The sequence below is a fragment of the Anser brachyrhynchus genome, assembly GCF_964034855.1.
Source record: "Anser brachyrhynchus genome assembly, chromosome: 2".
NCBI classification, from domain to species: Eukaryota; Metazoa; Chordata; class Aves; order Anseriformes; family Anatidae; genus Anser; species Anser brachyrhynchus.
Window position 1 is genome coordinate 18,838,282 of NC_137695.1, and position 14,022 is coordinate 18,852,303.

The 14,022-nt window shown below is 37.0% G+C and overlaps 1 protein-coding gene across 1 annotated transcript in view; it reads left to right on the plus strand.

The window, feature by feature from the left end:
* PRTFDC1 (phosphoribosyl transferase domain containing 1) overlaps positions 1 to 14,022 on the plus strand; it is a 45,420-nt gene that overhangs the window by 17,707 nt on the left and 13,691 nt on the right. Inside the window, exon 4 of the mRNA XM_080583368.1 lies at positions 7,114 to 7,179. Coding sequence (XP_080439494.1) covers positions 7,114 to 7,179 — 66 coding nt within the window. The remainder of the gene's footprint in view (positions 1 to 7,113; positions 7,180 to 14,022) is intronic.

The window sequence follows — 14,022 nt, forward strand, 5'->3', positions numbered from 1 at the left end:
TATTAGATACCAGAGAATCACCATGGAAGCCTCTCTGTAAGGGATGAATTTATAGTACCAGCTACATCATGTCTGTTTCAAAATACCTTACCTCCTTTGGATTAAATACTTAGAAAGTATGCAAGAGTCCTTGTATACAAGAAATTACTGAATATGTGAGCAGATGATTATAAACATTCCAATTTATTAAGTTTAATAAGTCACTGTTGCCCTGAGTTAAGCTGAGGGATCTATCTTGCCTTTATAGCAGAGAAGCAGCATATACATGCGTTAGCACATGTGAGCTGATGAGGGGTAGTACCTTGCTGTAAGTAAGTTCATTGTTTGTGTTTCTCTGTCCAAAGCCTACTTCCTCATTGCAGAGCTCTGGCCTTCCCTGGAACTGGATAGACGAGCCTGAATTTGAAGTGCTTCCAAACCTGTGTGATGGAGCTTTCTGTTAAGGAATAACAACTTGGAGGAAAAAGAATAGGTGAAATTAGTTAGCTTGTAGATGTAACCGTAGAGATGTACAGGTATGTCTTACATTATAGCAACTGGAGCTCAGATAGATATACCAATACCAGTTTAAAATTAACTATCTCAGGTTATGCTGGCAATAAGACAGGTCTCAGTGCAGCATAGTTTGTGATATAGTTACCAAGCAGCTCAGGAAGGCATTGTAGCCTCAACTTTAAAGCTAACAGAGACATACAGAACCATCAGTGCCTCCGTATAAACGTGCTTTTACTGTTCCCGTGTGATAAAGATGTTCTGACAGTGGGAGTGTGCCAGTTTACTGTATTTGATTTCCAGTTGGTTCAGTATCCTTTACTTGTTTGCAAGGTATTTAAAGCACCTCCTACACATATATCAGTGACCTGGCACTTGATTATTTTGAATGTGGGTGTGCCCTGGAGGTTTCAGTCTGCACTTTGGTACATATTTGATTCGGGGTTAGGGAAGGCATGCTTTCTCCCCAGTCTTTACCAGGGAGTGATCCATATCATTTCCATTCCCATTTGCACAATCTCCAACTTAGCAGTACTTACTAGTCCTCTGAATGTTGCTTCTTAAGCACAGATAGTCCTAGTTTCCTGCCATGAAACCCCTGACAGTCCATGATCTGGCCTACACTCCTGAGGTCCTTCATTCTTAGCTGTTTTCTTCGTTGAAGAAATCCAAAATGATATCAACTGATAGTATATGCTTGTAAGTACAGCACCTTATGTATTACCACACCACTGATGTTCTTACTTCTGCTGAAATATTGAGTATAATTTCATAGCCTATATTTTATATGCCAGTTTGACTTTACCCAGTAGTCAAAATAGGCTAATAGATGATGTAGATATCATACTGACACTTCTCAGACCAACATATTAACATACTGAAGCACTTCTCAGGAGGCAGGCTGCAAAGCAAGTAAATTTCATACTAGGATGTCTACATCCAAACTGGAACATCAAATTTTTCATTGTAATTCTTATGGTCATGACTGAGATGATAGAGCATGGTCATATAGCAAAGGGTATTGTAATTATTGAAACATACATAATTTCAAAGCAGAAGTCTTTATAATCGCAGATACATCTATCTAAATGCTGCAAATACTTGCAACTAATTTCTGCAGCACTATTTTTTAATGGAGAAAGCTTGGTTATATTATGAATCCGTTTGCTGCAGCTAACTCGTATAGAAGTAATAATTCTCTGTTTAAAAGTTCTGTGAGAAACATTGCTTCTGTGGTTTCATTTTTGAAGGATTGAACTGAAGAGTAAATTCTTATCATATCTGCCTCTGTTTTCCTCTGAGCGCTATGGCGCTATGTTTTTTCTTAAGTGAAAAACATATCTGTTACTTCGTATGCCAAGGTTCTGCTTGGGTTTTCTGTCATTTTCAATTTCAGCTTCAGCAGTGTGTTTTAGCCATTGTCTTGGACACAGCCATGTCTCTGAAACTGTAGCCATTTCATAAGCCAGTTTTGTCCTCCATATAAGGTTTCAGATTCTCAGTTTTTCTTTGAACTACCAAGAATTTTGTTCAAATCCTCATCATTCATTACCCCGGTAAATGTCATCTCCCCTTTGGCTTTAATGCCATCCACCTTGTTCCCTCAGTGCCATTCAACATGTAGCTGTTCAGATCCCCTTCAAAGGAGCTGTTCTCACAGCCAGCCCAGCTGCTGTCTTTCCACCAGTATCAAACACAATTTACTGTTTTGTTGAGGCTCGCTGAAACTCCATTCTTCCAGATCATAAACCCCACACATGAAATCCACTTGTTTTCATTATGTGGTGGGTAAACCCTATGGATAAACCTATATTTTTGTTCTGAGAAGTTGAGACTGTGGAGTCCCATTAATCATCCAGTATAATGTTTTTGCAAAAAATCTGCAAAGACTGGTTGCTAATATTTTTCTCGGCACGTGGGGAGAAATACTAGATTGATTGTATCTGTTGAAATCTCTCCTCAAATATACTTCACCCAGATTAAAATGAAACCTTTGAGTAAACGTGCAAGCAAATTAACCCATAATAGTACCAAGGGGAATTGTGTTTGTGTGAGAGAGAGCCTAAGTGGATAGTTCAGGATGTAACTAATGGAAGATAGTCAAGATCATTGCTTCTTATATGCCTGTGGTAAATGTGATTGAAAATAATTTCTTTCTGAGTGCTCAGTGAGGTTTGTAAGAAGAAAATATTGATGTCATTCTCTTAAGCTGGGATTCATTTCAGCTAACTTCAGATGTCTGACAATTAGATGTCTAGGTGTGAGTTATTTGCTGTGGATTTCCCATGTGGTGAAACAGATGATTTCCCTGATCTGTCTGGTTTTCTGCAGTGATCATGAAGGGGAGCCCAGGATGAGCAGCATAGATTTTGAAGTCTTAACTTCGAGGTGCCTGAATTAGGGACAGGGTAATCCTATTTTTAATGAAGATATTTCAAGATCATGGGTCACCCTGAGAGAACAGCAGTAGCATAAATAACACGCAGTTAGTGACAGTCTTAATGGAAAACAAAAAGATGAGGCCTAAGTGAACGTGTAGACTGAACTCAGCTCTGCTTTGGTGGACGTGTTGGACCAAGCCTGCTGGTGAACAGGCCTGAAGGTCACATCCTTCTCTCTTAGCAGTGTCTCCAATTAATTTTGGGGGAAGAAAATAATCACATCTTTTCCCAAGAGGTAACATACGAACAGTGCAGACTACGGTAACTATATGTGTGATATGTGCAATAATGCTTTGGTGTCATTTCATAATTTAGTTGTGCACTTAAACTGTTTTGTCAGAACTACTTTTTTGCCATGATTAAAGAATCTTTGTTTCACTGAGCCCAGTATTAATGTACTCCAGATTCTGTTTCTTTAGAAGAGTAACAGATGTTCACAGTTTGGTGCAATTTTCAGATGAGCAATGCTGTTTATAATAAATTTTCCTGAGACCACCCAACTCATTTCACTTGTAACTTGAACTGTGTCCAAGTGTTGATCTCAGGAGATGTGAGATGTAATAATTCTGTGCCCCACCCAGTTCAAAAGACATGACTTAGTATAGATGGAATTTAAATATCTATACTTCCAATCAACATAGAAAGTCAAAGTTTTTTATCTTGCATGCTGTGAACAATGGAGGTGAAAGTAGCAACATTCTGGCTTTCAGTCATTAGGTATTCATAGGATCTGAAGATGCATATTGACAAGGTCTGCAGGAAATAAAATTAGAGAACAAAGGTGAACAGGTGAAAAAGCACAACACGGCAAGTAAAAACAAATACATTGAGATTTATCCTGGGAAAATGCAGATTTATTAAATGCAGAAGAAACGGAAATGCAGTATTAAACACAGTATGTGATGTGATGTAGGGGTAACATAAAATGCATTATGGTTTATTAAGAACAAATGCGATGAATTGTTTGCTGCATAAACCAAAACATAGTATGGTTTTGAGTTGTCTATCTGGGACGTTATATTTAGTCTCAAGCATTTAACAGCAAAAATTGTGTTGATAGGGTTTAAAGATGTTAGAAAGCAAATCCTGAGGAGCTCTGGGAGATTGAAAGCAAACCTTTAATTCAGGTATTTGCGTTTATTAGAAGTCTTGTAGACTCAATCATATCGGTTATGTTAAAGTATTGAATGTCTCCCAAAGGAAAAAGAAGCTCTGAATGACTTGAGAGTATGAAAATTAAACAAACAGTTCTGAATTGACAGTAAGAGCTATGAATGAATCAGTAGATTCTTTTTCTTTCTGACATTTATTGTACTTTATGCTTAACATTTAGTGCAGTGTTATTTTGAGATTATATACTGAGAATTTAGGAAAAAGCACCGAGAGGTTCCTATGGCAACCATAGTGTGCACATTCCCTGTATGAACACTGTGAGAGCTGCAACGTGACACTGTGGCATTGAGTCCTGCTACTTGGCAGGTAGGTATTTTACACTACAAGTTAATTGATAAATTTAGAGGTACTTCTAAATGGCATTAAAGTCAATGAACCATTTTTTTTTTCCCTTTTTTTTTTTTCCCCCCTTTTTTTTTTTCCCTTTGGCAATAGAATAGCTCTGCTGTGCGATGCAGGTCATTTTTTCCATATTTCTTGAAAGCATCTTGGCTGAAACGTTCTGAGATGCATTTTTCTATATGGTTTTTAGGCACAGTGAATATTCTGCCCTGTCCTCTGATAGCACTCATTCTCCAGTCAGAACACAAAGATTTTCATAACTCTGTGCAGTTGTGTCACAACAGCCAATGTGTAACCACGCAGACGGGGGGGGATGCTCTGATCCCCCGGCTCTCAATGGCTTTTGTGTTTGCTTAACTGGTCGCCAGCAATGAAGTTGCTATTTCAGCATCTTCCTTTCAGCTGAAGCCAGAAATACCAAATGCAAGGGGAACAGTGTTGCTGTAAAGACTGCTGGAAGAGATTTTTTTTTTAATTAAAAATAAATTCATTAATTGTTGCACCTCACTGCTCTCTTTCTCTCTCTCTTTTCTCTCTCTCTCTTTTTCCACTAGCAACTGAGGGCAAACTGCCTCTTCAGTCATTGCTATGTGTTGGTTGTTACAGAAATTCCAGTCTTTCTCATTTGGAAATGAAAAAATATTTTGTCACTGCCTTGGTTACACACACCGTGACAGATATTAGAATCCGCTTTTTATAGTCTAATAGTAGACTTGACCTGAATACGTCCGTGACTTTTGAAGAATGACCTGGACTGCTCTACAACAAAAGGCTTATGCTTTTAAGGCTGAACTTAAAATGTTCCCTATCTCCACTTATTATTTAGTTTTAAAATAGCCTTCTGAGGAATAAGTTGCTTGGTTTGTTATTTTTCTGTCTTTCCTTACAAAAATAAGAGAAATGTTGAACATTATACTAGGAAACATATGGATGTAACCTTCATTCCAGCTCTAGCTCTGTTTCCCAGGAAACAAATCTGAGCAGCATGAAAAATATCCAGAGCTCCTAAATCTGGTGCAGAAAAAGTAAAAGCAGGTCTAAAAACTGTCTTTTTAGGCAATGACTGCTATGGACCTCATACAAAGCTGTGGTGTGGGATTTTTTATGGGAGTGGAGTCTGAGCAAAAGGGAACTCATTTTGGTGGGTCTGCGCTGTGCGAGCCTGGAGAAATTCTCATCTGGACAATGCTGCGACCATTACTTGCTGTTCCTCAGGGAGGCTGTATTCATTTAGAGAACCCGTGCTCATGGGGACCATGCATGGTTCCTGGGGCTGTCGGAGTGCTTGAAGGAGTGAGCTGCCCGGGCTGGGAGCACGGGCAGGTGAGATTTTCAGCTGCATGGGAGGACAGCAGAGGCATACAGCCTGCCCAGCATTCACATGCCTTTGCTGCTGGTGCTGCCCCATGAGGAGAAGAGCTACAAACCCCTAGGTCCACCAGTAAATCCTCATCTGCCTCCTAAGTCCTGCTGCCTCGCTGCTTATTTGTGGAAAAGAGTTTGACTTCGCAGCATTGGGTTTATTTATGAAATAAAAGCAAAAGTATGCCAAAGTTGCATTTTCAGCACTTGTCTGTAATGATAAAGCTTTCTGATGTTATTGGTAAGCTGCAGGGTCACATTGTGGTACTGCAGCTATTATTAAAATTGGACTAACCCTGTCTCCCTGTGGGTAAGGAGATTATATTAGCACATGCACCAATTTCTAAAAAAAAAAAGCATTACTTATTTTTGCTCTTGCTTTCTCTGGAAAATTCATACAGCCATACCACGACTAAATACGTTTTAATTTGCTACCTACTTTAAGGCCTGTTCTGTCTTCCTTTAAAGTAGAACTCCCTTAATTTATCTTAGAGTTGTGTGCTGCTGTTAATGATTTTGAACTAGAGATGGTTTGAGAAATTTTCAGTTGGGATGAATTTCCACTAGAAATGTCTGTAAAACAAATTTATCTAAAGAAAAAGTTTTACTTTTTTTTTTTTAATACCTTTGCTAGTAGGAAAATGAAAGCATACTATTCTGTTGAGATTAGTTTGACAGTATTTTGTTTTACTGAAATGATCTCAAGGATTTTATATGAGTTAATTGAAATAAATAAATAAATAAAACTCTTGAAACTGTATGGCCATACACATGCATGCTGAAACTTGTCTTGATAGCAAGTGATAATTGTTTGAAAAACATTTTCCAGAACAAAAAAATGGACAAATTTCTTCTATAATAGCTAAGTTCTCCATGTGAGTGACAGATAAAGGCACATTTTGCCTGTGTTTATAAAAACTGTTCCAAAAAAAGTATGTGCTTACAGGTGTTTTGTCAAGTGTTGAGACGCTGCTGTTTTCCTGTTTTGGAAGGGACAAATATGTTGCTTTACACTTTTCATACTAAGAAGTAGCAAGCAAAGGAACATCACTTATTTAAAAAAAGTAAAAACTAAAAAATGCAACTCTTTCTAGTTCAGTAAGCCTGGAGACTGATGTTAGTTTAAACACAACTGGGAGATGATAGAAATCATGGGAATGAATGTCTTTCTCTCATGCACCGGTACTAATAATCATTAAAAAATATTAGTAGTCAAGAATGTAAGAGATAAAAAAATACATTAACATGTTTATACTCTTATACAGTTACATCCAATATCAAAGTTTTGTCTTTCTTCTTTCAGAACGATCAGTCTATGCAAGACATGCAGATAATAGGAGGAGACGATCTTTCAAAGCTGACTGGAAAGGTTTGTTGATTTTGAATTTCAGAAAGAAAACGCATCCACTAAAAGCAGTTGAGAAAAGCTGTGTAATTTTGCACATGAACTCTCAGTTTCAAGCCAGACACTAATACCGCAATCAAAGAAATATGTTCATCTCTATTAGATTGCTGTAATGCCATTGCTTTCAGATTGCAGATGCCCCAAAAGGTCAGAATGTATCCCCTCCATCCTAGTAGGGTAGGGATTTGCCAAATAGTTGCACATGCATCATCAGTGATATTGTGGGCAAACTTTGTGCTGGAACGCTTCCCCAGAGCTAGTTTAGGTTCTGGACTTTTTTTTTTTCTACCCCCAGAGGGTGCATGTATGCAAAGTGCACTTTGAGTATCCCTGTCAAATTCAACACACAGGGAGTTTAATATAATTTCGCCTACTGTAAAAAAATGGAACCTTTCACTCAGCTAATCAAATGGGATTTTTTATTTCAACGTCAGACTGTCTGTATGACTGAATTTGCTTTGCACTATGATTGGACATTGTGGTAATGAAATAGAGAGAGTGGTTTGAGTCAGTGAAAAGGCTATTTTCATCCAACCATGATAATACAAAGCAGTACTTTGAAGAGGAAGGAAGGCTGATTTCATTAGGCAAATGGTCTATGTGGAAAATGGTCACAAATGGATTCTTTACTTATGCATTAAGGCAACATAATACTTGTTTTGTTATTTGTACTGTACGTGCAGTTACTCTTGTATTAGATGGCAGTAAATAACATCAGTTTCTTCAAAACACTCAAATGAGCTAGCACTCATTTGCCTTGTACTGTAGCACGCAAGAAAATGAGTAGAAGAACTAAATTTTAAATATTTCATTAATATTCAATAGACTTTGATGCAACTAGAACTTAAATTTAAAAAAAAGTTAGTATACTCAGAATATTTTTGTGATAGGTACATCCTCAAATTACACTTCTAAATTCTGTTGGGTAGTTGTTTTTTGCAAATTATCATGAAAGCATTCATCTTGTTCTTGTGAAATAGTAATTCGTTTGCTGCTTTCTAATATCCAGTCACTGGAGTAACCTGTTCTTCTGCGATGGTTTTGCCAATGCTTCTCTACTTCGTAGGCAGAGCTGGCAGTGCACCTGACATTTCTCTTTCCCAGATAGTCCAAGCTCTTTCTTAGTTTCCAGGCCAGCTCCTCTTCCCTATCTTCCAAACCCAAATTTTCATGATGAGAGCCTGGTGAGACAGATCCTGTTTTCAGTTATTTATATCATTTCCAGATGCAATTTTTCTAACATAATTTGAGTTCACTGGGACAAAATATGATTTTCTGTATTATCAGGACTTTTGTGTACTTGTGTGTGCATATGTGTATGAAAGAGAAGGAAAATTTCAGCCCCGATAGTTCTGTTCTTTCCAAAAATGAAGCACAGTGTTTACTTATATTGAAAATCCCAGTGACCTTTTCCTGTTGGCAGTGCCTTCCCAGGTCTGGAATGGGGACAGAATATTTGGTGTTGGGAGGCTGGACGGTACTTGGGTGAGGGTGATTTGGATTGTTGGGTGAGGAGTTTGGGATCCTGGGTAAGTGTGAAGGGGCTGGTTTGGGAACGACAGGGGTGGCTGATCAGGGAAAGAGCCCCATTATAGAAGCTGGGTGTGGAGAGGCTGAAGCGGAGCAGGACAGGAGGGTTGGATGGGACGGAGAGCAGAGTTCCTGAAAGGGCACCCACAGAGGTTGGTTGTATGTGTGGTTGTCTCTGTGACACAGCTGACGGGTGAATAAGGAAATAGCATTTTCACTATAAGATGTGAAAATGGGATTTTCTTAAGACTTGTTTTACTGATTGAAGAACTGGGACACAAGGCTTGAGCTCAAACGTTCAGACTTGTGCGTCTAAAGTTGGATGTATGAAGGAGTGGCCTTATGTCCACAGATGCCAATTCCTCCATCTGTTGTTGACTTAAGCAATTAGTGGAAGCGTTTGGCACATTTTACTAATCAGCCTTTGGTGGATTGATTCAGAGCCTCCTACAGTCAGTGTAAATCTTTCCTTGAAGTGTTTTTTAGTACCTTAGTTTAGCTGCTAGTTTTTTAAACTGCTGGCTTTAGTAACTACTTGAAAGTCACTGAATGAATTAGTGGAAGACTTACTGGTAGAATTCAACTTCCTTGCTTCTAACGGAGCTGGGTGCTTCTTCTGCCTGCTTGGAATACTTATAATAGAAAGAATGTAATTATATTGAAAAATTAATATGCTAGGTGAAACCATATTAACTTAATGATCATGGCAAGTGTTTTCTAAAATGTCTGCACGGGTTCAGAATATAAGTTCCGTTAACTTCCTGTAAGGCTCAAGACCATAAATAACTTTAACAATTCTGAAAACTGCAGACAAAAGATTCTGAGATTTGAATCTTAAAGTGCTCTTCATTAAGTAATAATATGTGGAACTTCGGCTATTCAGTAGTCGTCTTAGTGAACAATTAATTCATGTATGTTACCTATTATTGGGGAAAAAAAAAGATTATAATTATGAACATGCTATTCTATACCAATCTTTTTTTTTTTTTGTGAGAAAGCTTAGAGAAAGCAAAAAAAAAATTAAGAAAATTAAAAAGAAGCTGTTAAAGGTAATAGCTTTTCAGAGGGAAGAATCTCTCCTCTGTACCTCTACAGAAAAAGCTTTTGTTTTAGAAGTATTAAAAGCCTGGAAAAAAAAAAAAAGTGTAATGACCCAAGCCATGAAAAAGAAAAAATATTCAGAGAGAGAGAGAGAGTTAGCATACAGACACAAACTGTTGAGCGAAAAAAAAGTAACACACAATTTGAATTTCGTCTTCCACGAAGAAGGTCATAGAGGCAAAAATTAAGATTTCCATGATGTGAATCATTAATAAAGGTACTTGAAAAATGAGTCCTGATATAGCTTAAAACTCTAATGCTTTGTAACTATTCATTTCTTTGCAGAAAAAATATAATTTCAAAATCTCTTCTTTAATGACGTAAGTAGTGAACATAAAATATCTCAGTAGAACTGATTTCATAGTTAAGTAGCTGCTTAGCTTTCAATTGCTCTAAAGTTAAAATGCTCATTTGGGTAAAAATTATCATTAATGTTTGTAAAGATGAATACATTTTGAAAACAGGAGGTAATTAGTAGCTGTCCAGAAAACTAGAGGCACTGTTTCAAAGTGAGATGGTAATGAAAATTTACAGATTAGGTAAAAGAACAAATGATATAACCATGTTCAGCATTAATACTGTAATCATACTGAATAATGCTGTAATAATTCATAACATTTTAAAGTATTTGTGGCATTTAAACAAAACAAATTTTAGAACATCTAGAAATTTCAGTAGATCCAGCTGTACCAGTGTTATGAGTTATCATTGCCATTTACCTCTTATATTTGTATGTATGTTTTGTCTTAATATGCTGTAAATTACTTAGGGTTTGTGTCTTTGTTGAAGGGAAATGGAATTATCATTTTAATCTGATATCCAGAATTGTGGCAATTATGGAGCTCAGAAGGCATTACACCCAGGAGTTTTGGAGTTGGTTATATAGTCCAAAGTCTCTACTGGCAGGAGATACTCTGTATATTGTTCTGTATGTAATGTCCTATAACCTTTCAAAAACGTTCCTATACTGTTTTGACTTGTCTCTGTTCAAATGAGACAAGTTGGACAAGATCAAGAACTTACAATTTATATGTTTACAGTTATATACTCGTTTCATTTGGATAATGTATTTATTTTCAAAGTTAGATCCATAATATTTGTAATTATCGCTATTTCTATGTAACAGAGAATCTGAACAAAATTAATCATTCTTATTTGTTAGCTTAATAAGAATTTTTAAGTAAAACAAAGTAGCTACCTAGTTAGTATGATATAATTATGGAATCCACAAATTTCTGATATTCTAGCTGTCTGTAATATGGATCAATGTTTATTTTCTTTATGAAGGACTATTCCCCTTATTCATACTAAACACATCATGTTGACAGCCATTGGTTTGGGCATTTTCAGAGAAGCATAGAAGGTAGTAGAGATCAAGAAAAAAGAAAGTGAATGTCTTTATTCTCTATGCACTACATTGCATTAGTTTGAGCATCATTCCATCACTATTGTAATGCGCTCCCTAAAACAACTGATCAGCTCATATCAAAAAGAGGTTTCACTCAGAGGAAGATATCCACCATTCAGTAGTCCCCACTTCCTTCAGGCAGGATGTGTCTTAGAAAATCTCTAAACTTCCTTTATCTACGTCTCACCCAAATCAATTTATCCACTGTCTATCATTTTCTTGCCCCACTTGTCGTGTTCCAGGAGCATAAGGCAATCTCACTTTCTTTTCAACACTAATTTCCCTCATTTCCTCTCTTATTTTATTCAGTCATCTTCTCTGCTTGTCATAGTTTCTAGCAAACTTTGAATTGTTTCTTTAGCATTCTCTTAATTACGGTACCATTTCAGTATCAGTAAATGATCCACATAGCAGCAGTAACATGGAGTTTTATTCTCTGGATTTAAAATACATATTATACTTTCATTCACCATTCCACGTTTGTTCCTTAGACTTCTGTTGGTTCTGCATTTATTATTATTTTTTCTCATTCAATATTCGCTGTCTTCAATACAGTTACACTCTCCCTGTATGTATTCCTTTCTGGAATAATGCCCTTAAGTTTGCAGAAACAAAATAATGCCATGAGAGATTATTTATATGTCAGTATTTTAACAGCACAAGAGATCATTCATATGACAGTAAAGATATACAAAATCCACTGTACACTTCTGCAGTAGTCATGTCCCGAGTTGTCTTCACATCTCTGTATGTATTTACATCTGTATATTGTACTGTATTCCTATCATACATTCAGTCTTACCTGTTTCATCTTTCCAGAGGCTGATTTTGCATATTTTGAAGCATTTCACATCTTCTGTACCTTTACTTGCCTGCCATCTTTAGTCACTTTTGTCATTCTGTTTTTTTCTTAATTAGATTTTAATCTATCTACTCTTCTGACAATTGCCATCCTTAACTGCTTTTTCCATAGCAAAAGACACTCTGTATTTTTTTTCCCATAGTCAATCACCTTTCTTTGCACTTCCTTCTTAGGTAATCTCCTGTAGTGCTCATCATTATTTACTTTTTTTGCTCTTGCTCTGGAGGAAAAAATGTACAAAGGGAACTTCCCAAACTTCCTGTCCCATTTTTAACAAGGGCTTGGTGGCCTCATTTGCCTTTATATCAAAAGACAAAGTTGATAATTCTATTGATCTCACCTTTGTCAAAAAAATCCCCTTCCAATTTCAGCCTATCAGAAGATTATGTATTTTCCTTCAAGTAAGAGAAAGGAGAGTATGATCTATTTCTGCATTAACTTTCATTGATTATGGTAATTTGCTCTACTTCTAACGCTCAACAGAAGCATGCTGTGAAGATGTCTGCAAGCAAAGCATGTGCGTGTGCAGCATTCAACACCGCAGTGCTCTCTAAGAACACAAACTCTGTCAGAGCACATCATCATTCCCTCCATTACGTCCCCTACTCTGTTAAATCCTTGAGATACTGAACTAGTTTTACAGGCTTTAAGCAGCTGGAGTCTGAGTACATAGGCTCCTAATGCACTCACCGAGTTGTTCCCACCAGCAGCTAACACCGACCAAATTGAATTTTTTTAAAAAAGAAGCATTTTTGAGTTACAATGTCTGTCTTTTCAGGATGCCCTAAGCTGTGGATCAGCTCAGCAGAAGAGATTAAAATCAGAAATTCATGACCTTTTCTGGAACCTCATTAAAAGCTCCCACTTAAATGTCTACTCTCTCAGAAGTCTCTCATTATTTTCTATCATCTTGACGAGGTGTTAGTACATGTGGATTTCTTTCCTGTGCACACTGTTAAATGATTCCAGTTCTAACAGCCGTCCTTGTAGCTTCCTTTAGACCTCTTCACTGAGACCTGATGCATTATCGTTTAGCTGTTGTTTGTTGATGATTTTTCAGCCCTGTCACGGTTTCTTCAAACCCAACTGAAGTTGTCATACAAGGTCTTGTTTAACCAATGGGACCTGAGGTTGCCCAAATACAAAGCTAAAAGAGCTGGTACTGTAGGTATGATAAGTAAGCTGATAATAGGTTAGCAATTCACTTTGAACAACTACATTATCAATGTATGTATCTTTTGATGGCAGAGAGCACACAGGAAAAGAAAGTGCCTTTAGAAATAATCTAAATGAAAATGCAGACTTTCGAATGGAAATTGAACTAAAGGGAATGAAAATATACTGCTCTGTAGCCCTCCACCTCCCAAAAAAGAAATACACAAAGGCAAAGAGGGACTGTATCTTTTTTTTTTTTCAGTCTTTTGTATTTTTTTTAAGAATATGCTTTTATCTGTGGAAGTGGATGTATAAAATAAATCACTGTTTCCAGCAGTTGTTTATTCATGCATACTTTATAAGCTGGTGTAACTAACAATATGTAACGCATATCCCCAAGGAGTTGAAGCATAGTTCTGTGTAAAAAGGAGAGAGGAAGGAACTCAGGACACCAATGGGGACTTATGGGGAAAGTATTTCCATCAGTTGCAATTTCCATGTATTTTCTCCCCTCATCAGACCACCATTACTGCCATACTATGCAAGACGAAAGGTCTGTCTAGGCTTGTGTCACATCCTCAGCAGCAGCCAACTGGAATCATAGTAGGGAAAGGATACATGAAACATAACTAGTATATAGACTTCCTAAATCAAAGTTAAATCTGGGCTATCATTTTGAATAGATCCAGTGCTAAAATTACTATCCATATCTGTCTCATCTCTTTGTAATTCCAGTTATGCCACTAATAGT